Raw genomic sequence first — 26,960 nt, forward strand, 5'->3', positions numbered from 1 at the left:
CTGCTCTCTCTTACACACAGGTGCACGTGTGCACGCTCTCTCTTTAAAATAAATAAATCTTAAAAAACAAATAAAAAATAAAAGCCCATTTAAAGAGGACCCACTTATTATTTTGTTTTATTTCATAAAATCAAAGAAATAATGTGAGCCTTTGAAACTTCATACACTTTGTTGTTCACTAGCTAACATTTGTGAATGAATCAGAGAACATATAGCAGCTTGTATTAAAAGGGAAAAAATTCATTTGTAATAGATGAAATGTAAGGTACCTTACATTATAAATATACAACTGATTTTTCAAACTTAATATATATAACTGATAACATAACTGATTTTTTAAACTTAAACTTCAAGTACCACTGACTACAATCTGGTGAATCCCACCAGGGAAGCAAAGGCAATGATGTTTCTAAACACAGGAGTCCTTGGGGCACCTGGGTGGCTCAGTCAGTTAAGCGTCTGCCTTGGATTCAGGTCATGATCCTGGACTCTCTGCTCAGTGGGGAGCCTGCTTCTCCCTCTGCCTCTGCCTGCTGTTTCCCCTGCTTGTGTTTGCTCTCTCTCTCTGTCAAATAAATACATACAATCTTAAAAAAAATAAATAAATAAACACAGGAGCCCAAACATCAGGGAACACCACAAAGTAACCCTGTGTGTGCTGAGTAATACTCTTAAATTGCTTTTAAAAGGGCACATTACATCAGTGAAGGGAGATGCCACCTGCTGGTCAACTAGTAGAATGGCAGGAAAACCATGAGTTTACGAGCTTCAGAAGCTGCCATGACAAAATAACTTTTTTTAAAAGAAGGAAGACAAGAGTATGCTATAGATCATTTTATCCACCCTGAATTTCAGGGAGACCCATGTGTGAAGTAGTTGCCCAAGAACAGACCTGGCAGAGAGGCAGCACAGTGCTGTGGGCTCCTGCCCTCAGAGTGCTTTCCTGACCACGCTGGGCAAGGAGTCAACAACTCAACCTCTGCTAGAAAGACACTTCTGCAAGAATGCTATCCCCCCAAGATGATTCAACATTAATAAAGATAGTATGCCCAAGACACCCTGACCAAATAAATACGCCAGCCACACAAGGCCCATCTCGTTTCTGTTCCATCATCAATTCTGCACCAGGGAGAAAAGAAGGGCTCAGGCCTGGGTCTCCTCATCCTCTCCAGAGTCTACAGATAGCTTCTCCAACGAGAAGGGGCACATGCAATGTACTCAGTGGCCCTGATTTAGTCACAAGCAAAATATCCTTAGAAAAACATGGCATATTATGACAAAAATGGCCAAATCATGAATTCTATGTAACAAGTCAGTGAATTTTGTGCTGGTGGAGGTCAGCATGAAGTCAGAGGGCAAAGGTTAACAATGCCAATCCAACTTTAGCAGTAACAGACATCTCCCCAAACCAAGATTCTGTGTGTTTTGGAAAGTATGCTGCTATGGCAGAGATGGGTGCGTCGTTTGCTTATTTATCGGAGCCTAATATGTCCCAGAGTTCTGGGCTCTTGGGATACATCAGCAAACCAGAGGCAAAGCTCTGTGCTGATATGGGCACCCACTCTAGTGTAGGGAAAGATGACAAATAACAGGAATGATGAGCAAGCATTTGTAGCATATGATGTAAGGTGACAAGTGTGCTGCAAAAAAAGAAAAAGCTGAGGTGGGGGAGGCGCCTGGGTATGTATTCGTGACAGGCTGGGGTTCCAATTTTAACTAGGTGGTCATGATAAGTCTCATGGAAAAGGTAACAAACGAGCAAAAATTTGAAGGACAGGGGGAGTAAGCCATGTCGGCATCTGTGGAAAAGCCCCACAGAGGAAACAGCAGTGCAAAGGCCCTGAGACTGGAGCTCATCTGGCATGTGTGAAGATCAGCAAAGAGGTCATGGTGGCCAGAGCATGGTATAGCATGAGGGAGGAGGGTGAAGAAGAGCAAGAGGAGAGTTCAGAGAGGCACAGGAGTGAAGAGGCAGATCAGTGGGGCCTTGGAGGCCATCTGCAAGGCTCTGGCTATTCCTCTGAGTGAAGAGGAGGCAACATCAGGTTGTAAGCAGTAGAGACACAATCTGATCTACTTTTGACAAGGATTGCTTTGGCTGCTCTGTAACACTGGGAAGTGGGTCACTATTATCGACAGTATCAAAAACCAGTGTAACATATATGAAATTATCATTTCATATCAGGAGAAAATTTCTTATGTTGGCAATAGTATCCATCTTGCTAACTTGGCTGACATATTACACCTATCCTCTTGATGGTCCCCCTGGGATTTTGGTCAACATGCTATTTCTCAGTATAAAGCCCCCTTTCCCTAAGAAAATGCACAGAAGCAGAAAAGGAGAGAGTGAATCCAAAAGGAAGGGTGATGAGGACCCTGTGCCCAGGGCTCAGAACTCCAGCAGGAATAGAAGCAGGGAGGCCAATATGGAGGCTCCTTCCAGAGATCCAGGGAAAGCTGACAGCAAGGTAGTAAGAGATGCCCAGACTTGGGAGCATGGAGGACAGCACCACAGAAATTGCCCACTGGCTGGATGTAGAGAAAGAGAGAAGGCAGGGATACCTGTGGTTTGGAGGGGAATATCAGGGCAGGGTATCAGAATTCTGACTCAGACACACTGGGTTGGAGGTGATGGTCGGCAGACAGGAGGGTAGAGGAATCTGAGGTGTAGAGAGAGGTGCAGGCTGCAGACAGACTTTTGAGCCACTGGCATAGAGATGATCTGTAAAGCTATAATGCTAAGTGCAGAGAGAGTACCAAGGGAGCAATGTGAAGCGAGAGAAGACAAGGTGTCAACCCCAGGGTGCCCCACACTAGAGGGTGGAGAGAAGAGAAGGCACCATTAGGCATCTGTGCCAGAGGAAAAGAGAAGGCATGAGACAAAAGAGAGGAACAGGGACTCCTGTCTGGCTCAGGGAGTGCTCTGACCATTCAGATAGGACACAACTGTACTCCTAAGAGCATGCCTGGTGCTCATCAGCCTGCCAGAAACAACCAATGGCCTCCACTACCATTTCTCCTTCTCACTCACACCTCCTGTCTTCCACGGTAGTCAGGATAGTGTTACACAAACATCTGTCTCCAGAGCTGAGGCAGCCTCTGGAGTCTGACAAATGTCTTCCTCTTGCCAAGGTGTCCTGAGCCCTGCTGGCAATCTCCTGACTCAGAAGACAGTGTAAAACAGGAGGAAGCTCAGTGCTGGGGCCAGCTTTGCTTCAGCTCTGCTGGTTCCAACCCGAGTGGTCCCAGGCAGTACAGTCCTTCTAAGCTCCAACTTCACAGCATGCCAGCAAGAACAGAGCCTGGGAAAGAGTGGTGCTCAGTGAGCATTTTCTCCTGCCTCTCTTCTTTTGCTGCTATACACCACAGCTCAGAAAACCGGACCTGCATGAAACGGGTGTGGCCAAGCTGGCATTCAGCTCCCTTCCCCCTCCAGGTCAGGGTCTGGATATAAAGGTGTGCACGTGCCTACAGTCCTGAAGCTTCCTTCACGGGGCCATAGAGGCCTTGGCGACCAGGAGCAAGACTTCTGCTACCACCACCATCCTGACATGAATCACCCAGAGCAGAGATAACAGGCAGGCCTGGTAAACCTTACCCAGATCTCAGGTGCCAGGTGCTCACCCCAGGAGAGGCCCACCAAGTCCTCAGCCTGTCAGGTCCCCCACTCTCCACATGAAGCCATCTCAAAGGCTCTGCACCACTCAACTCTGCTGGAAGGGGGAGGGCTCCCCAAGTCATGTCATCTACCTGCCTCGTACCCAGCTATGGAGGAACTGTGCCCTGGCTTACCTTCTCGATGTCTACCAGTTCGGTCTCATAGATCTCCGCAATGGTGATGTGGTGCTTGGCTGCGATCGTAAACCTTCCCTGGGGGAAGAAACAAAAAAACAGAGTCACATTCTACTTTTACCTTTTTGAATGCCAATCCCTTTGGGAAGAAAAAAAACAACAACAAAAGTATAACTGTAAGCCATCTCCAGGATTCCACCCCACAGCCGCTCAAGCAAGGCAGTGTCTTACCATGTCTGTGTAAATGTCGATGGCTGCATTTAAGCAGTTGATAGCCTCTGAAGCGAAGGCATTTAAGAAAAACAATGAAAAATCCATTCAGTCAAAGAGGCTTCCCGGGATCCTATCCTCCTGGCTGTTACTAGAATGTTAAAGAGGTTGCATTTGGGGTGGACGGTGGGCAGGTGAGTTAATAAAAAACAAGCAGAAATCACACACAAGGCCGGACCCCTCAGTTTGCTCAGTCCCCAGCAGGGGTAGTGCAATTTAGAGAACTGGAGCTGGCGTAGGACTGGTTCAGCACTCTCAACCTTACAGTGAAGACCCCATCCAGGGCCAAGACTGCATTAAAAAGCAGACAAAACCATGCAGGCTGTCATCGACACTGATCAGCTCTAGCTGCTAAAACATAAATGTAAATGCATTCTTCACTGATATCATGTATATATATGAATTCTGGAAGACGGTCCTTCTTAAGGAAGATCATTTCAATAGACTGGACTCTTCACGTAGCCAAAATCAAAAGCACTCTGAAATACCTGTTCAAACAATTCTTAAGCGAAGTCAGCATTTCATACGATGTTAAAAGATGCTAACTTTTGGTGTACCAATATATGCCAAAAGGAAGAAGAAAAATCTAGTAAGTGATACTGCTAGTAAAGTCTATTAATTTTCTAAACACTGAGCCAACAAATTTCCTGTCACAAAATGGTGGTCTTTATAATGCTGATATATGGGTGACAGCTCCAAATCTATTGCTTTTGCTTTAAAGGAGGTAGCAAAAAGGCTTGACTGAAGAATTAGAAAGGTACACAGATTAACAAAATTAAAAGCAACTTCCTTCCAAGCTATATTAAGAAATGTGGTTTGTTACACCTTTAAAAATACAGAAAAATAAGCACCCACAATGCCACTCAAACCAACTGCTAGTATTTTGATGCACTTCCTTCCAGTGTTTTCTGGATGCATTTCTAGGTACACACATTTCTTTATAAATTTGAGATCTCGATTCTCACATTTTTCTTTGGTTACCATGTGGGCACTGACCAGGTCATTGAAGAAGCTCTGAATCCAGGGGCTTTAATTCTTGCATCATAGTCTAGAATACTCATACATTATAATTCTACCATTCTATCCTTGCTGTTCATTTAGGCCGTGTACAGTTTTTCACATTCAGAAATAGAATGTGATTAATCTTTATACAAAAGCCCTCAAAGCATCTTCATTCTCAATGATATATTCATAATAAAAGTTGGGATTTCTGTGTTAAAATGCACTGATAAAAGAAAAAAATGGGAGACTCCACAGCTACCAGCACATGTGCTACAGGAAGAAGTTAGTACTTTTAATTGCTAAGTGTATACTATCAACTAAAAAAGAAATAATATTTGCAAAATTTTGCCACTTCAAATACCCAAGTTCATTCTTTCTTCAAAACCAGTACTTTGAAAAACACTCTTTAAAAAGTCAGATGAATATTGTGTGAATAAGTTGTTTTTAACTATCAGATATTATAATCTCCCATTAACTTGATCTTAAAATGCACCAGGTATTTAGGAGTGAGGGGCCATTCATTTTCTTTGATGAGTAATAATATATTCATAAAACTGAAAAACAGTGCTGACAACTAAACAGCCAGGAAAAATTTAACATCATTTCCCCTCATAAAAGCTCAAAACGATTATGGAAAAATCCCTGAAGTTACTAAAATGTCCATTATCTCAAAGCACAAAAATTTGTTTTTACCAAGGTCCTTTCCAAGGTCCAGCAGCATACCCTGTGAGAAAGTCCCTGATATCAAGGACATCTAGTTGCGCAGATGCAGGCATGTCTTACCTTGAGGGTCTGCCTTCTTGTAAGCATTGCCAGCATCCACAAAGCTGGTGGCAGAATCATGCTTGCTCTGAAGCTGCATATGGAGCTTGGCTGCCTGACAAAATGCATTTCCTGCAGCTGAAGAAGACAAGTCACTACAATTAATCACAGAGGAGCAGGTGTCCCCAGGGTGGTCCATGCTCTAAGTGCTGGACCTACCCCTAGAAAAGTTCCTTGTCGCTGAAAAGAAGCATTCTAGTCAGAAGCACATGTAAGTGTGGTCAAGTGCACCTCAGGTATGTGTGAAGAAACCAGAACCAAGTTCAATGGTGACAAAAGCTTCTCTCAGCCCCAGGAAACCTCCTAAGTGGCGTCTGGGCAACAGGCCTCCATTTAGTACCAGAGCCAGTCATGTTCAACTCTGTCCCCCAGCATATACTAAACACTGACCGGGGCTTCAGGCCACAAGTGTTTAAAGAAAGGTAGAACACTGAGGTTAAGGATACTTATTTGCTCATCTTTCTATCTCACAGTATCCACTGGACTTGGCTGTAATTGTTGAGAAAGCGCTAATGGAGGCTTCTTAGACAAAGTAAGTATCACAAAGAGTGAAAATTAGACCCACAATTTCAAAAATTCAAAGTTTCTTAAGTTATAACAAAACCTGACTGAACTTCATATGGGGTTTAACATGTCTTTATCTCCTACTTAGTGTGAAAACTTGCACATTTCTTGTGCGATGACGAATGGTTACAAGGTGCTGTCCAGGTTTCTGCTGGGAAAAGGCATAATGTGAAAGGTTTATGCATGTAATTTTTTCAGAAAAGGTTTTGATCAAGGACTGTAGCTTCCGAAGTAGCAGAAAAGAATGAGGGAAGGAATCCTTAGCACAGGAGTCACACGAACAAGGAACAAATGGCTTGAAGGCAAGGAAAGGCTGGGAACAGAGGCCAGTGACAAGTCCATGCTACCTGCAGGAGGAATGAACAGAGCAGGCAGGGGAGGTGAAGGCTGAGGACGCCATGGCGCCAGTTCTGGAGGCTTTAAACGCCAGCATGAGGAACTTGGACAGGGATGAGCCCCACTGTCATGAAGTTCTTGGCTCAGAGAGAACCACCACAGACTGGGAAGCACGAGGCCTGTGGAGTCACAGCTCAGTAGGTCTGGAGTAGGGAAGTCAGCACTAACAGGAATGGATGGGAAAGAGATCCCTCCATTAGGAAAAACATGATGAAGAATATCATAAGACATTTTGGTACTTAAAGAGTATTTTTAGTCATTTCAAAAACATTCAGAAAAGTACAGAAAATTGTGACAGACACCAAAAAACCCATTGCTGCTATTAAGAAATAAAGCATTCAGGGGCGCCTGGGTGGCGCAGTCATTAAGCGTCTGCCTTCGGCTCAGGGCGTGATTCCAGCGTTATGGGATAGAGCCCCACATCAGGCTCCTCCGCTAGGAGCCTGCTTCTTCCTCTCCCACTCCCCCTGCTTGTGTTCCCTTTCTCACTGGCTGTCTCTGTCAAATAAATAAATAAAATCTTAAAAAAAAAAAAAAAAAAGAAAGAAAGAAAGCATTCAATTCCACAAAGCTTTGGTTATCATCCCTTATTCTGACCCCTCTTCCAGAGGTAAACACACAATTCCTACTCAGGCTTCTGGACTTCCATCTAAGGGAAAAGAAGCAGTACAGGCTCCTGATCCAGCCTGCCCAGGCTCAACTCTTGCTCTATACCAGATAAGAAGAGTGCCCTGGCAGTGCTGAAAATACTCAGCCATCAGTGTGGCACAGGCACTGAGCAATCAGAGAGAAGTGGCCCCCAGTTGGAGCTGGGACTGGAGAACCCCGCCCACCAGGCTTTAACTCTTAAACTGGTGAATCGTGGGGTTGGCGGTCCCAGAGGAGGGGCCAAGGCTGCTGCCAGGGGAGTAGCCAAGCACATGGGTACCTGTGGCAGCAGACACCTGAATTGCAGCTCTGATGGGCTCGGCCTCAGGAGTACAGTAATAGCTTGGAATGCCCAAGTAAAGTGCTTCCAACAGACTGGCTCCTGTTTACATGCATTGGCCAATCTCATTAGTACATGGGAATCTATCCTTAGACCATACTCTTATACCATATAAAAGATACAAATGCTGAGACAATGTTCTTCTCTCCTCTACTGTTTTCAATATGTTATAATTCAAGTGTAAGTACATTTTGAAAACATAACATATCCTTTCAACCTAAAACTAAACCTATAAATGAATTTTAGTCAAAAAGGACCTTTCAGATTCATGTATTTCTACAGCAATTTCTTCACTGGAATGCTTTTAAAGTGTCAGCCTTGACTAATAAAAAATAAATAAATAAATAAAAAATAAAGTGTCAGCCTTAATGGGTAAATCAACACAGTATACACCCTAAGCTTACACAATGCTATAGTCCGTTATATCTCAATAAAGCTGAGGGTAAAAAGCAGATGGGGAAATGATTTGTAGAGGGCAAAGGCCCTACTTTAGATCATGCAGCAGGAGCAAGCCAGGGCTAGAGACCCAGTCCTTGCTCCAGCTGAAGGCAGTCTCCATTTTCACTATAGAAAGACCCTATCACACAGAGACACAATAAGCCCCTTTTTCATGGTAGGGGATGAATTTGTTTCTCAAATCGGTGTTAAAAAGAGTCATCTTTTCTCAGACCAATAAAATAATTCCATTGTTTTGGAATTGGTTTTGTTATGTGTAATTTCACTGGATAGAAAGCATTATGTTAAAAAGTGACAATAAATCTGTTGGGGTTTATAGAAATAACACCCTCACTGTCACATTTCTCAACAGAACCTCAATCAGCTACCACAGAGCTGTTCCCACAGTAAGAAATTCTCAACCAATGTTTAGGTAAAGGAAAACAGGCGTTGTTCACTTAGAACAAGGTTCTCTTCTCCCAGACCACGGTGGCCACACTGGTTATTCCAGCATGCACACCTGTCTCAGCCAACAGGTAGAAATGTAGTTACTTCTTCCTTCAAGATGATTTTAAAGTTATTTTCCTGAAAAGCAAACAAACAAAAACTTTATACATACCACTCCAATTTTTAGCCATCTTGAACATATTTGCAGCTCTGGTATACATTTCACAAGCCTCTTCTATTTTTGTGTTTCCTCTGAGAAAAATTAAAAAACGAGGTTAAGTTTTACTATAGCAACCATCCACATCTCTAATTCTCCCTCCCTCAAATAATAAGCATTTAATGAGTACTTACTATGTGCCAGACAAGTATAGAATCTCAACAGCTGCTCGCTCAAAGGGTACACTCTTAGTATCCCTGCTTTCCAAATGAGGAAACTGAGGTATACAAAAGTAAAGTAACTAGCCCAAGGTCACACAGCAAGAATGCCACAGAACCAAGACTCAAATACAGATCTGGCTGATCTCAGAGCCACACCCTTAACCAGAGTTCTTTCCATGCATGGAAATTGAAGTTTTAGGTCAGTCAGAGAAATAAGAAATACATCATTCAAATGAGATTAAATTTTGAAGGTTATGGACATTTTTAGCCTGTTAATTTTTAAGAGATTAGCACTATGTTTATTCAGACTTTAAAAACAAAAAAACAAAAACAAGAACAAAAACCTGAAGCCAGAGCATAAAAGAAGCGCCATGCTTTTTGACTGCTATATTATCACCTCTGGCAGGAGACAAGCTCTTCTCCAACATGGAATGGGCCTCAGGGTCCAGCCCATCACCCAAAGTGGAAATGCATTTTACACATCCTGAGAGAAAGAAACTCTACTGCTGCTTGAATACATACTGTTCTGAAAAGTTCTCCACTAGACAGCTGATTTCACTGAGGGACAGCTTTAGCTGTCAGGTATTTCTTCTTACACAAACGTAAAAATAATCCTCTGTAAACTTGCACCAGAGTTTTCTAATTTGACCTCATTCTTCCTAAGCTAAACTAAGACCCCTCTATAAATGATGTTTCTCTACCTTGTCTATCTATACTATAAACATAAATAACCAGAGAATGAAGACAAAGAACGATGTGCAGTGCACATGAGGAATTCAGAGTGGTTTAAGGACATAAGGACTAAGAGAAAGGGGAGAGCAAGGCTGACCCTTGGAGAGTGGGCACAATATGAACAAGAGTGAGCACATATGCATATGCCAGAAACTCAAAGAGGCTCCAAGCTCCGGCAGAGGGGCATAGACAGCTCTACAGCTCTGTGTCAATATGCGTCTCAATGAAATACACTGAGGCTCAAGCGTGACTCTTACTACTTAGGCATTAACTACCAACTGTCTCCCCCCAGGCTAGTTCTTTAACTCCTCTGGGCCTCAGTTTTTGCGTGTGTAAACAGGGGATAACGGGATCTATACTTGTGGGTCATTATAAAGATCAAAGGAAATAATCCATATATAGCCACTGCAGGGCTTGACCCAAAGCAGGTACTCAATTTCAGGATGATTATTGTAATTAGATCCGTGTACTAAAGGCATAACAACTTTTGGGCATATTTGTACAAATAAGGGATATGTCTGCTAAGGGACTTATATCTGGAATAGGTAACGAACTCTTACAACTCAACAATAAAATGACTAATAATTAAAAAAAATAGGCACCTCAAAGAAGATACACAAACAGCCAATAAGCACATGAAGAGATATTCAACATCATTAGCCATCAGGGAAATGCAAATCAAAACCACAAATGAGATCCCATTTCACACCCACAAGGATGGCTAGAATCAAAAGACAGATAATAACAAATGTTAGGAAGGATGTATAGAAGCTGGAACCCTCTTATACTGCTGGTACAAATGTAAAATGCTGCAGCCACATTTAGTCTGGCAGTTGCTCAAAAGGTTAAACATAGAGTTACTATATGACCCAGCAACTCCACTCCTTGGTACACACCCCAGAGAAATGAGAAAGACTATGTCCACACAAAAACTTTATACAAATGTTCACCCTAGCATTATCCATAACTGCCAAAAAGTGGGAACAACCTAAATGCCCATCAACTGATGTAAAGATAAAAAAAAAAGTGTGGTTTATGCATACAATGGAATACTGGACAATAAAAAGAAATGAAGTATTGATACATGCTCTAATATGGATAAGCGTTGAAGCCATGAGCATACTGTAAGATTTCACTTCAGAGTAAGCAAATCTATAGAGACAGAAAACAGATTAGTGGTTGCCTAGAGTTTGGGAGAAAAACGGGCAGGGGCAAGGAGAATAGAGTTTCTTTTTGTGGCGATTAGAATGTTCTAAAATTTATTGTTATGATGGATGCACAGCTTTGTGACTATGCTAAAAACTATTGAACTGGATACTTAAAATGGATGAATTATATGGTATGTGAATTATATCTAAAGCCGTACCACTCCCTCCCCCGCCACACACACACAAAGAAAAAATCGTTTGGGGGCTATGTCACACAGTGAATGACAGGATGGCGACAAGCCACACCAAAAATGCAGTGTCAGAATTAGCAAAGCTTTCTTTCAATCATAACTTTATATATTAAAACAACAACAGCAAAACAATTAGCTAATTACCCCAATGGAAAATTCCTAAGTTTTTGATCTTAGCCATAACTCCTTAGAGCTAACAAAGGCTTACCACTTTCATGTCTCATTTTTCTAAAGTGTACCAGGAATCTTGCACTGTAATTATACTTCAATCATTCTTATTAAAGGTTTCCAAATAAAACTAGCTTAATTAAAATGTACTTTACCCTATTATTTTTGGAGACAGATTCAGCTAGGAATAATAGAACGCCTACATTATGCTAGGTTTTATGCTGGATATTTCCACATGTTATGTCATTTTCATATCACAACCACAATGAAAGATGCTAACTCCATTTGACAGAAGAGAAAACTGTATCTGGGGGCACCTGGGTCAGGTCATGATCCGGGGATCTTGGGGTTGAGCCTTGTGTCAGGCTCCCTGCTCAGTGGGGAGCCTGCTTCTTCTTCTCCCTCTGCTTGTGCTCTCCCTAAAATAAATTTCAAAAAAAATCTTAAAAATAAAAAAAAAGATAGAAAGAAAGAAAAGAAAAAAGAAAACTGGATCTGGAGGTCAATGGCTCACCCAAGGTCATCCAGCCACGGTCAGTGGTAGAGCTGACCCTGATGTAAAAGTTCAGTAATCATTATAAAAATAATGAATATACTTTTATAAAGACTTAAGACCCTCACCTTTCCTAAGACAGAATCACGAGAAGTATACTCATTTTAAAAGCACTAGAAAAACTCACTTGTCATAAACACAACATAAGTTTAACAATTCATGAAAAAATGTACTTCTGAAATCATTCCTAATGCTTACTGTGTTCTATTCATGTGAAAGTTAATGTTTCTGAGTTTTAAGGACAAATAATCAGAATTCATGTTCAAATAATTCAAGTGATTGTTACTCAGGGCCCCCATAAGCAAGGTATAAGATCCTTGAAAATAAAAACAAGTTTTTATGAGGGAATCTACATTATAAAGTGATACAATATAAGGACAGGGCACTGAACTGACATTAAGAAAAGCTAAACTGAGCCAAACTTAACTTAAACTTATTTGGGGAGATTATGCTACCATGAACTTGAAGAAAATGCTTTCTGTGCCATGCAAGGAAACAGTGACCAGCCTAAGAATCACCACTGCCACCACCATTACCTCCAGCACCATCACCTAGAGCACCTTCACCTCTACCACCACCACTACCACCCCACCCCTGCAGCCCCAACTCTCAATTCCAGAGGCAAGGCTGACTCCCTTCCCTTCTTGACCATGCTTACTCAGGGGACATTCGCTGAGATCAATAAGTGTCAAAAAACACTAAGAAAAGAATGGTCTTGCCCACGAAGAGATCGGAATACTAAGGACAAAATATGTAACAACTTCAGGGCTTGGAAAACATCTGACTGCCCATCCCACCTCCCATGTTCCACTGAAGAAACATGGTCAGAGCCACAACATGTCTCTCCAGGAGCCAATGAACCACAGAGATGTGCCTTGAGCCCCGCCTGCAAGTCCCTGCCTTTCTTCACAATTCCATCCTGTCTGTTCCTATTCAGATGCTGGGGGGCATGGGGAGTAAAACCCATCCTGGGAAACTACAGCCCACTATTTCAAAGAGCTCTGATAACATCTACACACAGATAAGTCATTGATCTTTTAAAAACTAATTAATCCTCAAATAATCTAAAGTCTTGATTTTTCCTCATCCTGAGTAAGAACTATTTTTGGAGCACATTACAAAACACTGGCAACCATAGTACATGCTCTTCTAGGACTGTGGGTGGGAAGAGGGGGACATTAAAGTAGAATCATGGGGACGGATGGCACACACATCATGAGATGTACCCAAAAGAAAAGGAGGCAACTGAGGGAAAAATAAAGTTGCTTCTAAAATCAGAGAGTAGCAGAAAAGAAATATCATAAAAAGTGACACTGACAGTGTTGTGAGAATGTGAAAGCAGAACTAGAGCCAAAATTCAAGTCTATCATCGGAATATCCTGAAGGGATGTCAAACTACGTCAGGGGACTACAAACAGGGATCAGTCTTCCTAGTGCCTGAGACCCATGAAGGAAAACTCCACCAACTAGGACAGCTCCTTACTTTCACTATTTATGAGCAACATTACTTTAGCTCTTAGGCAGACCCTGGGGACAGAGACCAGCACAGGGCCTGGCACACAGGTCTCAATAACAATGCTGACCGTTCAGGGACTGGACGGAAGAAACAACCCACATTACATCTTTTTGGAAGTTTACCCAAATAACATTCAAAACAAAAAGCAAACACAAAAAGTATCCAGAAAAGGAGAGAAAAATTAAAACTCTGTTTAAAATATCTCCACCATTAACAGAAACACTGTTTCTCTATTCACAACACTTTTGACACCAAATGTGGGTTTTCCACATCAAGCCATTCTCCAGTGCTCTGCAGGCACCAGCTATGTGTCCTACAATTCAATTCAATTGTGACATTACCCACAGGATATGGGTATCAATGCAAACCCCACAGGATAAGGGCCCAGTCCCACAAGACTGCCCCCACATCAGACAACAATCTCAAGTAGCAGGTCCTCAAGGTAATCACATCTCTAACTTTTCTAAAAATCAGGAGTTCCCACAACCCCCTCCTCAAATTTGATTAATTTGCAAGAAGTCACAGAACTTAAGAAAACATTTTACTTATGATCACAAATGATACAACTCAGAAACAGCTAATGGAAGAGATGCACAAGGCAAGGTATACTCGAAGTGCAAGGAGCATCCCCACCGTCTCCAGATACACCACCTCCCAACACCTCCACATGTTCACCTCCCCAGAAGCTCTCTGAACCCATCATTTAGGGTCTGGGAAGATTCTTCACTACACAGGCAAGACTGATTATTTCATGACCACTATGATTAACTCAATCACCCAATCCCTCCCCTCTCCAGGGAGGTTTGGGGGTGGGACTGAAAGTTCCAACCCACTCATCACATGGTTGGCTCCTCTGAGGACCAGCCCTCATCTTGAAGCCACCTAGGGACCCAACAGTCACCTCATCAGCATAAATTTTAGTATTGTTGAAAGAGGCTTATTATGATAGAGAAGATGCTTCTCTCACCCTTACCACTGAGGATCCCACAAGCACTTTACAAGTTCTGTGCCAGGACCCAGGGATGAGAAACAAATATATATTTCTTATTACATCGAACATCACAGCCACATAGAACTATTTATTCTGTTTTTTTTCCTCCAAGAGTATTTTTTTTTCATCTGTACGTCATTTCTATAATCTCCAGATTCTAAAAACTGCAATTTTCCTAGATAAACACAACCATTTCAAGATTAATTTATTGCTGGGTTTACTATATTTCTAAAGAGTCCAACTTCTTTCATGTGATGCAGAAAGCAGAGGTATCTGCAGCAAGGAGGTAAACAGGCCCCAGAGAGATGCTCTTCATCAAGTTACCTTGAACTCTTATGCCAAATGCCTGTAAAACCACTAGAGCAAGGTCCTTAGTTTTTTCAGGAACCAGTAATAGGAGTAGTGGCAAGAACACAGACTTTGGACAAGGTAAGACAACATACAGAGGAATGCTGTCATTTATTAGCTAGGTACTGCCAGCACAGAGCAGGCAGCCCCTCCTGGGTCTCAGAGAAATTCCACCAGAGCCGCCGACAGAAGCTGAGCAGGAGTTACACCTTTACCACCAACGCAGTCTCAGGGCTCTCTGCCTTGGACTCTGGATTCCATTTTCTAAGAACTTACCACTTTATTTCTACTTATTTAAGAAAAACAACAATCCTAGATTCTCAGACACAGGAAACAATCTGAGACATTTAAGGAATGGCTGACAAAAGTATCTGTGTTTAAGCATAATTTCCTGAAATGAAGTTTGTGAGAATATGTACAGCAAAGAAAGCTAGTTGGTCTTTATTTTGGTAATAGTTCCAATGCCTCGACTTGATATGGAAAGTCACCTTTCTTACAGAGGGGAAAATGTATAGCTGGACCTATTAATAAATCAAGATACTTAAATATACAGGAAAGCTAAGAACAGTAATTATTGGATGAACTCAGAAATGACACATACAACATGACTTGCCACAAGAAGTTTTTCTATTTGATTTCCATCTTTATGAAAATTCAATCTTCGAACTAAATCTCAATCTGTAAGAAATCCTGGTGAGACTTGTGAATCCCACAGGATAATGGTGGCTGCCTAAATACCAACTTGTCCTTATGTCCTCCAAACCCAGACAGATCAACAAGCAGTGGATACAACCACCTGTAATCCATGCCAACAGCAAAACTAGGAGACAGAATTCAACAAGACAACTGGAGAAATAAAACCCCTGAACTAGCAGAGCCACTGACACTGCTGCTGCTGGAAGTCAGGAGGAAATGCATGGACACAAGACGGGGTGCAGCCACAAGAGACTATGGACTCCGGAAAAGAAACTGAGGGTTTGGGGGGGGTGGGGGAATGGACTAGCCTGCTGAAAGGTATTAAGGAGGGCACGTATTGCATGGAGCACTGGGTGTTACACGCAAACAATTAATCATGGATCACTACATCAAAAACTAATGATGTACTGTATGATGACTAACATAATAATAAAAAAAAAGAAATATTGTTTGTACTATTGAGAAGTAACTTAACTGTTTTGGAAGTCTTTCAATAATTTCTACTGAGATGATATCACTGGAAAATGAGCTACTCCATTTTTTCGTACACTGAAGCTGTTTAAATCTCACTTTCAACCTCTTGCAGATAGCTCTTTCAGACTACTTCAGAGACCTTATGCTTCCTTTAGAAATTCTACCTAAATACCAGTAAGTTGTTCTTATTTTCCAATTAAATTATTTAGCCAAATTTATTTATGACTATTTCTCTGAGATGGTGGAGTAAAATACTTCAAATATTCTACTTGAGATGTGATCTGTAATGTGTATTCTCATACACTGTTAGCGGAAATATAAATTGACAGTTGCTTAAGGTCAATTTGAAAACAACTACCAAATTTGAAATATGTATAATACGTATTACTCTTATAATTTAAATAATTTTTTAAAGAAGTAGTTTCTTCCCATTCTATCCTTCGAGGTGAACAAGTACAGGGTCCCTAGCTTCAAGGACCTCATACTTGAAGGGTGAAGGAGAAAAGAATGATATCTTGTGCTCTGTACATAGAGCATATTTTTAAATTGTTTTGAGGTGTGTTTTCATATTTTAAATATTAATTATAATCCATAATTATAACCCACACAGAAAGTGTGAGCAGAGTCTAAAAAATTTTGGAATTGCCTTAATTCTACATTTTGATATTGAAGATAATTTTGTATTAAACATAAATAAATCCTCAAACTAAGAATAAATGGGTTGTTACACTATTCACAATAAAAAAAAAGGGGGGGGGGCGCCTGGGTGGCACGGCGGTTAAGCGTCTGCCTTCGGCTCAGGGCGTGATCCCAGCGTTACGGGATCTAGCCCCACATCAGGCTCCTCTGCTATGAGCCTGCTTCTTCCTCTCCCACTCCCTTGCTGTGTTTCCTCTCTCGCTGGCTGTCTCTATCTGTGTTAAATAAATAAATAAAATCTTTAAAAAAAAAAAAAAAAAAGAGGGGGTGCAGCAGGGTCCCACAACAGCAGTTCACAGACAGCAACACCCTAGCAAGGAAGGGCTGCACAGTGGGGGAACACAGAGACCAGGTGTAAGAACAGAGGGCTGGAACACTGGAACTGGGGAACTGGAAGGGGAACTTGGCTAGAGGTGTGGCCTCTAGAAGATCCACTTCTGGGAGAAGCAGAGGCAGCTTCATGGAAACTCAGTAGTGAAGAGAAAGAAAACCAGTGATAGAAAATAAACTAACAGTCTTCTGAAACAAAGGAGTATCACAGCACTGGGAGTCACACTAAGCCCCTACCCACCCTTCCCTGACACTTTTCATCAAAAAAAGTCCTTAATGGTATCAACAGAAGAGAAGATTTAAACTAAGAAACCTGTGAAAGCACCCAAACCCCTCATCTCACATTACAGAAACACATACTACTATGAGCCCAAGAAACTCCAGGACACTCTAAACAGAAGAAGGCAAGCAGCATCCATACAAAGCTACCATGTAAGAAATAAGAACAAAACCTTTGCAGGTGACAAAAATGTTGCCCCAAACTACCATAAGGCAGAGGAAAACAATTCCATACAACTTAAATAGTATTAAACAAATACTTACAGATATGAAACTACATCACAGGTCAGGAATCCAAAACTCAGAATGCAAGAGCATGCAGGGGACCAGAATATGCCACCCCAAAAAACACCACTTCGGCATAAAGATTATTTTGAGCTGGAGGAAAATGAGAATAGGAGATACAGAAAGACACCTTCTCAGAGCTTCCCCTATCTGACTAAATACAGAAACTTCTAAGAAATGAGGACTGCCATAAATCCCCTCTCCTGGGAAAGTTTTACGGCCATGAACCAGATGGAAAGTTCATACAGAGATGGGCCTGCACAAACAAATCTTACTCCTTTGTTTCCCAGTTTGCAGACCTTGGAAGCCTAAAACCTTTCATCCTGACACTTATCTACAAATACACTGCTCTTTGTTAAGAGACTCTAAGCCTAGTTCTAATCACCCCTTTGAGTTACTCACTGCTGACCATGTTCGGTAAACTATTTTTCCTTGTTAGTCTGTCTGGAGAACCTAGGAGAGTAGAGAACAAAAAATAAGACCATGAACTCCTATTTCAAATTATAGAAGGAAAGAAAGTAAAAGACCAAGTCATCTCAGAAATGAAAACTTAGCTAGAACATACCTATGGGGAGCACAGATTCTACTGACACTGAGGAGAAAAATGAAAACAGCCAAGAGCATGGAAATGAAATAAGGGAGGGAAAAGAATTCAAGAAAAAGTGATAGGATAACTACAGTCCCTGAAAAGGGGAGTAAAACAAAGCAAAATACTGAAACAATATTTAAAACTACAATTTCAGAAAATTTTATGGAAACAAAAGAGGATGTGAGTTTAAATACTGAAAGAGTCTGCCATGTACTGGGAAAACTGACCCAGTGAAACACATCTAGTAAGAATATTAGATTTTATAAATCAAGAAAATCTCTAGGCTTCCAGGCAAAGTTACTTACAAAATTAAGGTTAGCTTGAATTAGACTTCAACAGCAACATACAAAGCAAGACAACATACAAAGCAAGATGACAAGGGAATAACATTTTTGAAGAAACTCAAGAGAAAAAAGTGTGAGCCAAAGATCACACAGCCAGCCAAGCCAAACAATAAGTACGACCGATCGAAGCATGAACTTAAGGAATACCGCACTGGCTTCCAACTATGGACATGACTAAGGAACATCAGTAAAAAGGCTGGTGGTGGTGGCATTGAATATGTTTTACTACAGATCAAAGAGGGGAAAAAAGTAGAGACAGGGTAGAAAAATAAAATAGAGACATCTGTTCCAACAAAGTACAAATAACTGAACCCTGCCCTCCCACACACATACACTGGTCAGAGAGGAAAATTCAGAACAGGCTCAGGGACTGGCATATAGGTAATGGGTGTTTTCCACATCAAATACTAGATGCTTAGTAGGGCTAAGGGCATTAAAAAAGATTCATAGTATAAAGGTTACCAGTAGAACAAAAATACAAAATTTCCTAAGAAAAAAAAAAGCACAGGAAAGAGTTCACATGAAGAAAGAAAATAAAATCATACGTAATGAATATAAAGACATAATATAACAAAGCAGGATGACAGATTTAAAAACCAATCATGTATCAGTCATACAAACAATGTAAATGGACTGAAGATTTTTAGTTTTGCTCACAAAAAACCTGTGTGCTCAATAGGAGACATACAACTAAAATAAAGCTATTCTGAAAGGCTTAAGATTAAAGAGATGGTCAAAAGTATACCACATACATCAACCAACTTTTGTTTGATTTGCTGCAATAACAAATAACCCTCAAATCTCCAAAGGCTTCTTTCTCACTCACTTTACCTGTTACTGCAGGCCATTTGTGCTGGTTCTTTCTCCATGTGTCATCTCTCTATTCTGGAATGTAGCCCTATCAGGAGTATACACTTTTTTTTTTTTTTTCTTTTTTAAACCAGGGCAGAAGCAAGGGATGACCCCTGCAGCTTCTGCTCAGGTAGTGTGTGCATCCCCCTTCCACTCACTCCCCCAGAGTCAGTCACAGGCCAGAACAGACTTAATGGGGATGGCAAATGCACTTTTCCCAGAGCCAGGCAGCACAGGTCACAAGGCAGCAGGCAGAACGTATAATCCTCTTACATAATACAGTCCTCAAGCAGGCAAGCGCAAATAATAAGAAAGCAATAATTGCTACTCCAGTATCAGACAAGGCAGAATTTGGGCTCAAAAATACCGAATGAAAGGAAGAAATTCACTTGTTAATGCTAAGGATACAATTCATGATGAAATTATATTAGTTGTGAACATCTACTTACCAAAACATAGCAGAAACTACAAGAAATGCAAGATAGACAGAAATGCACTTATAAAAGGAAAAATGACTATATCCCTTTTAGTCCAAAGCAAGTCAAATGGACAAAAAATAAACACAGATGTGAAAGGCCTTGACAACGTAATATCTAGATCTCAGGGATCTCTATCAAGGCATACACTCTGATAAGAGAACATCTGCCTTCTTCACAAGTGATCAAAGGCCATTCATAAACATCAATCACATATCAGGTGGCAAAGAAAACCTTGTAAGCTCTCTGATTATAATGAAAGAAAACTAGAAATCAAAGCACCTCTACCTGGAACACAACCCATAAATTCTTGGGTTAAAGGGGAAATGAATTACAATAAAAAACACTATAGGGGCACCCATTAAGCATCTGCCTTAGGCTCAGGGCGTGATCCCAGGGTCCTAAGATCAAGCCCAGCATCAGGCTCCCTCCTCCGCTGGGAGCCTGCTTCTTCATCTCCCACTCCCCCTGCTTGTTGTGTTCCTTCTCTTGCTGGCTGTCTCTCTCTCTGTCAAATAAATAAAATCTTAAAAAAAAAAAAACTAAAACACTATATATCAAGATTGGGGGGATATAATTTAAAACATTAATATGGTTTTAAAGGAAAATTCATCTACCAATATTTGGATCTATATAAATACAATAATGGAAATACTGAAATAAATATCATCTTCCATTCCCCCAAAAAGCCAGAGGGGGAGGTAAAAGCAGAAAACAGGAAACTAATAAAACCCATGAGTCAAAATATTAGTTGTTTAGATGAAAAGGATCAAAAGAATCAAGAGAGAAGGGTAAATGAAGAAACACAGAAGTGACAGAGGGAAGTAACTACTGAACTAAAGAATGTTCAAGAAAGTCAGTTTGAGGGTTCCACTTAAATCTTCAAAGACCATAGCGTGGGGTAAAAGGAAATCTCTACATTCTTTTTATGAGGCACCTGTAACATCGATACTTCAACCTGATCGGCTATACACAAAAGAACTGTAAAGAAAATAATTCAAAAGAAAATAATTAGAAACAGAATTGAATAGCACATTAAAAAATAATACATTATAATCCAAAGGGGTTATTCAAGGAATGTCAGGACAGTTTAATATGAGGATATCCATTCATTAACATATTAGTAACTAGGAAGAAAAATCATGTTTGTCTTCACAGATCTTAAAGGGGCCTTCAAAATATAACTTGGGGCGCGCGGGTGGCTCAATTGGTTAAGCGTCTGACTTCAGCTCAGATCATGATCTCAGGGTCCTCAGATCAAGCCCCATGTCAGACTCCCTGCTAAACTTCTCCCTCACCCTCTGCCCCTCCCCACTCATGCTCTCTCTCTCCCTGTCTCAAATAAATAAAATCTTTAAAAAAAAATTACTCTTCAATCTCTAACAAAACACTCATTAAAACAGACGTTGACAGATACTTCCTTATCATGAAAAAATACGTATTTTAAGCCAAGAAAGTAATGATCTATTAGTTATTTTGATTTTAATTAATTACCATTACTTATAATAAGTTCCATTTAAATACAGAAATGGTCAGCATTCTGAAATTCTACTTCCAATGTTTCCTTACTGTGAACCCTAAGGGTTAGTCATTGAAAATGCTTTGAAGTTACAGAAGCTTTACTGATCTTACCATCTAATCAAATGAATACAAAGTGAAGTGTAAGAACAGACTGCAAAGTCTCCCAGAACTTGGATGATCCTGTGTCCTGGCTGGATGGACAAACACCCTTGGCTTATACCCATCTTCCTGGCATCTCAAAAATATCTCAATTTGGACAACCTACTCATGGCCACTCTGTAACTCACAGAAATAGAGAACTAATGGAAAAAATTAAAAGCAGAATTACAGTTTAAATATGTTATTCATATATAAAAGTTAATATTTAGAGATTGGAGGTAAGAGAGAAAATCAGGAGGTAAGAGAGAAAATGCAAGGCCATGTAACTATCCATTATTTTTAGCAGAATCATTAGATACTGTCTAAAATTAGGATGTCAGGAAGTAGAAGCATTCCAAAATTATTTAGAATTACAGTGGTAACCATCAGAGGAATTAAACAGGAAGTTAAAAACCATTACTTCTGGGGAGTACAATTTAGGAAAGGGGAGACTCGGGGAATACTTTACTTTTTAACTGGAACTTTTCCATAGTCCTTGCATTTTTCTCACATATGTAGTAGCTACTGTGTTTATAATAAACACATATTTAAGTAAAACATAGAAGAAAGTGACATGAACTCCACTTTGTTGCCTTTGCTCTTGAAAACTAAACAAGAGAAAAGAAAAAAAAATCAACATAGTAGAAGCATTCACACATTCTCTCCACCAATATTCACCAAATGCCTACTGTGTGGCACACACCAAGTGAGGTGTGGGGCAACAGCAATGATATAAGACAGACTCCCTAGGAGCTTACGTTCTGGAGCCGCATACCACCATGGGTCCTCCCTACCTCTTCTAAACAAGTGCACCTCACAGGGCTCACAAGAATGAGAGAATAGATTGTGAGCACTGCAAATGCGAACAGAATAAGGCGAATCTAGAAAGATTTCATCATTTGATACACGAACTATAACTTGGCACTAAAACTAGAAAACCAAAAAAAAAAAAAATTTAAGGGGGGAGGGTTTGGAGAGGGACACTGGGAGAGGGAAAAAGAAAATCTCAAGCAGGTTCCACACTCAGCAAGGAGCCCGACTCAGGGCTCAATCCCACCACCCTGAGATCATGACCTGAGCTGAAACGAAGAGCTGGACTGTTAACCAACTGAGCCACCTAGGCGCCCCTAATGCTTTACAAGTGCTATCATATGTCCTCACCACATTTTGGCAAAACTTAAAAACAACCTTTGTAGAAATAAAGCTGAGCGAAGAATACTAATAATTAATAGCCTACGATATTTAAGAAATATTCCCAATTTTTAAAAATAGTTAAGAAATTATAGACTCATAATTGTGTCAAGATAACCCAATAGGGTCTTTCATTAAATTCGGCACTGCCAAATTCGTGGCTCTTTACAAACTTTATGACTGGGCAACATCCAAAAGCAGAAGACAGCATTAGCCATGCAGAACATCTTCCAACTGTCATTCTTAAGCAGCCATTTTCTTTGATGTGCACTGTGCAGGCTATCTCCCAATCTGGCCTCCTATTAACAAGAAGATAGTAAGAGAGACCTTAGCAATTCAAAACTACTTTACTGTCATGCTCAGGCCAATTTAAGATCTTACTGGTAGTTCATTAAGATGCTACAATCGAATTTGAAATTAATTACAAAATTCCATAGCTCATCCTTGGGAACAAATGAAATGAAAACACTACTCTTTTGGTAGTAGTTTTGCTACACTTTGCTAAGCCCTTCAGAAAGAGTAAATTTTAATTCAATACCACAGCTATAAAAACACACCACTATTTAACTGGCAGTCAAGCAGAAAAGCAGAAGACCCATAATAGGTATTTTGTGATGGCTGCATCCCTCAGTGGCTCACTAACATCTTGCAGACAAGCAAGGGACTTGTGCCTTGTACACAGAATACATGATTGACATTTCCCCAGGAATATACAATGTGTATTTTCATATCATTTTACTGAAAGCAACAAAAAAGAGCAATAGAATAGTGAGAATACAGTATTGCCACAAAACCTGTGTGGGTGGTGGATAAACGGGGTGAAGAAGATAAGCTCCTAATACATTTTAATCTGCAGTTAGGATAATGAGAATTACTCCATGCAAAGTATGCTACAATATGCTCACCACCTTCTAATGGCTGCCACATCCTCGAAACAGCATCACCTGTCCCCCTGTAAAGCACTAACTGGTCAGCTCTTAATACATGGTGCTTGGACAATACTGATGATACTCATGTCAATACGTGTGTTCTGTTAATTCAGGAGTCTGACATGGGGAGATGGACTACACTGTGGTTTCAAGAAAAGATAACAAGTAGATGGGAAAATTTTACATTAAAGGAAGGGTAGCAGGGTGGACTAACATGTGCTCCAGCCTTTCAGAAGGATGAGGTCAGGTACAAACAATGCCAGATATAAAAGAAGATCCTAAACATCTAAAATTGATACAGAATCGGTCTTCCTACTGTAACTGACAGAGACACTAGGCCTGGTTTTTTACTTCAAGTGATTATATACTATTAAAATTCACAGAACCCTGAGTACTCTTCTTCCCTAAGCTTTCCTGGAGCCAACTATCACTGAAAATAACACAGTTCCCCACAGGATAAATAATACTTACATGGTACAAAGCTCTTTCAAATCTTTAATTAAAAGACCAAAGATCTAGTCCTAAAGGTCTTCGGCTCTGAAGTTCTGGCAGAGTCACTTAATCTGTCTGGCTCTCTGCTTCCTTGGTAAATAATGGCTGACAATTTTGATGAATATGCTAATTAATATTTCATAATCACCATCTCCAATGGTTCTAAATGTTTTACAAGCAGAAACTCACTGAACCCTCACTATGAAATATACTATTATTACCCCTTTTTATAGCAGACAAAACTAAGGCACAGAGAGGCTAAGTACCTTGCCCCCCATCCAAAAGCTAAGACAATCAACTGGCCTGCCATATCCAGGCCAGGCCTAGCATACAATGACTTTTGTACAAACTGAGTGTGAAGAGTGAAGGTGAAAGTCTTCCTATACCTCCTGTCAGTGAAACAGGTGATCAACAATCAAGGAGAAAACAGATGTTTATAAACAAAAGCTTTTTCAAAATCCTTTTAGGATTATTGGCTCAAGACTTGGCCTCCTTTCACAAAAACAATAACGCAACACCTCTTCACAAAAAGGAGGGTTCTCCTGAGACGAGTATCAAATGCTGTAATGTTTTCCTCTGCCAATTACAGATTCTCTTCCAGGGAAGTACATCCTGACTTGAAATCTCCAGTAACATTAAGATCATCTCTAGGCAGGAGGTGTTAGGACATTAAATTTTATTTGAATATATTTTAAATGTTTTGTGAATCACAGAAAGGAGCTATTGTTTGGTGTTAGAATCAAGTATGAGGCAGTGTGAGGCAGTGCTCCTTAAGTATCAGCGTATATCAGGGTAACTTTTAAAGGGGGAACAAACTTATGATTAATTGCTACGTTTGGAACTACACACCCTACGAAAAATTTAGAAACCGGCTAGGATAAATGTCCTGTGAGAGGTTCCTGAAGAACCCTTACCTTTATGCATCTTTGCATCCTGTACTACTGTGCACCGCATGAAACCTTTACCTAAGCATTTCCTGGAGATATATCCACAACTGCAAAGTGTTATATTATAATCAAAAGAACGAAGGTAGCAAAACAAGCAGATTTCAAACTGAATTTAGTACACAAATAAAACTGTCTAATAATGCAAAGATTAAGTACTGGTCCTTCTCAAACACAAAAATATGCTCCTGCTGTCGGCAGATATTTCACTTTCAAAAAGAAAAACAACAACAACAACAAAACCACCAGGAAATTTCAGCCTTTCTAATCCTAAACAGCTGAATCACTCACATATTCAACCGTCCAGAACTGTCAGTGCAAGCTCTGTTTTTTGGGAAGTCCGAATTTAAGATCTTCCCTAGGAGAACACTGAAGAATTACAGAAAATTAACGGGATTCCCAAAAGACGCCGACTTGACAGGAGCTGCGTTATCCTTAATCAAACAGGAGGCCCTGGCGAACCTATCACTCTCTGGTGAAGTAAAAATACCATGCTGAGAAAACGTATTCGTTCTCCAACGAACGTTTATTAAATGTCTACTTGGCACAAGGCAAACGGGCACACGATCTCTGGAATGGGGGCGCCGCGCCAGTCTGCTCCTCTGCGGGGCCCACCACCCCAGCCAGCCAGACGCGTCCAGATGCACCGGCCAGGAGCCGGGGCGGGGGGTCCCCGGACCCGCCCCTCCGGCTCCTCCTGGGCTCGCCTCCCACCAACACGGGTCTCCGAGAGAGGCGGCTTCAACCGTGGCGAAATGAACAAATCTGGCCCGCCGCTGAGGCGACAGCACCCCTCCAGGCGAGGCCGTGGGACACCCCCCCCTCCGCACCAACGCGAGGATAACGCCTGGCTGGAGGGGGCGTGGAGGGCGTGGGGGCCCTCTGCGGTCCCCAAGGTATGTCTGGAGGGTGTGTGGGGGCTGAGGGACTCCGAGAGATTCTGGAGGTTCCAGCGGACTTACGGGGGTGAGGTCTGGGGGCTCGAGGGGATCTCTGGGGGGCGCGCGGGGGTGTTGAGAGCCCCTGGGGCGTTCTTGGGGAGGTGTCTCTGGGAGGCTCTAAGGCTTAGGAAGCCTGGAAGATGCAGGGGAAATAAGGGCCCACAGGCGTCTCAGGGGAGAGAGGGGATTCAACAGGACGCGCGTGGGGGCGGCTGGCTGGGGAGGGAACCCGCGACGGAGACCCCCCCCCCAAGGGCACTCGCGGTCTGGCACTCACCCAAACAGCCCCCGGAGGAAGGAGTGGGAGGCCTTGACTCGCTTCTCGGCCTCCGCCATCAGCTGCACCGCCTCACGCTCCTTCCCCGCGTTGTCCATGTTGGTCCCTGCCGCCGCCACAACCTCCACACCCGGCTCCGACGCGCCTTCCGCGCCTTCACCCTTCTCTCCCAGAGGCGGGGAGCGCAGGCGTGGCGCGCAAGGCCTGTCGGGACTTGTGGTGCCGGGTCGGGCCCTGACGGCGGGGATGGGTGAGGCGTCAACTACAATTCCCAGAAGGCTGTAGAGCCGGGCGGGGTGGGGATCGGAGGTTGCAGACAGCCGGCGCCGGGGATTTTCGAGGCGAGGGGCGTGACTCTCCGTAGGGGTCTTAGTCCAAGGTGAACTTTAGTCATTTAAGTATGGGAGGAAATGGAAGATGACGCATGGCTTTCTAGTAAGGATAACCTCAAACACGGAGCATCACATTGGCTCAGGAATCCCTTGCTCACCACGATTGACACCTGGCAATGGAATGGAAGAGGACACGGGGGATAGCAAATTGGAACATTCAACCTACGCGCAAGTTCTGGAAAAGGGAATCTAACGCAGCCACCAAAAGCAATTTCATTAACCATGTGATGCCCATCCACCCACCCACCCACCAGCAACAGCTGGCAGAGAAAACCATTTTTATCTCCAGAGCAAGGCGTTTAAGAATGTA

At 41.7% G+C, this 26,960-nt stretch overlaps 1 protein-coding gene across 2 annotated transcripts in view; it reads right to left on the minus strand.

Annotated features, from left to right (window-relative positions):
* NAPB (NSF attachment protein beta) overlaps positions 1-26,422 on the minus strand; it is a 41,421-nt gene extending 14,999 nt beyond the window's left edge. Inside the window, exons 1-5 of one of the 2 annotated variants that reach the window (XM_045776778.2) lie at positions 26,259-26,422; positions 8,889-8,968; positions 5,848-5,964; positions 4,024-4,070; positions 3,793-3,870 (exon numbers count right to left, since the gene is read on the minus strand). In XM_045776778.2, coding sequence (XP_045632734.1) covers positions 3,793-3,870; positions 4,024-4,070; positions 5,848-5,964; positions 8,889-8,968; positions 26,259-26,356 — 420 coding nt within the window. In that variant the 5' untranslated portion in view covers positions 26,357-26,422. Of the gene's footprint in view, positions 1-3,792; positions 3,871-4,023; positions 4,071-5,847; positions 5,965-8,888; positions 8,969-26,258 lie in introns of those variants that run through there. The other variant, XM_087853781.1, reaches the window with a different exon arrangement.
* Positions 26,423-26,960: the final 538 nt, after the last annotated feature.

This window comes from Ursus americanus, chromosome 22 (assembly GCF_024610735.1).
Source record: "Ursus americanus isolate L20-20 chromosome 22, mUrsAme1.1.p, whole genome shotgun sequence".
In the NCBI taxonomy this organism is placed as follows: domain Eukaryota; kingdom Metazoa; phylum Chordata; class Mammalia; order Carnivora; family Ursidae; genus Ursus; species Ursus americanus.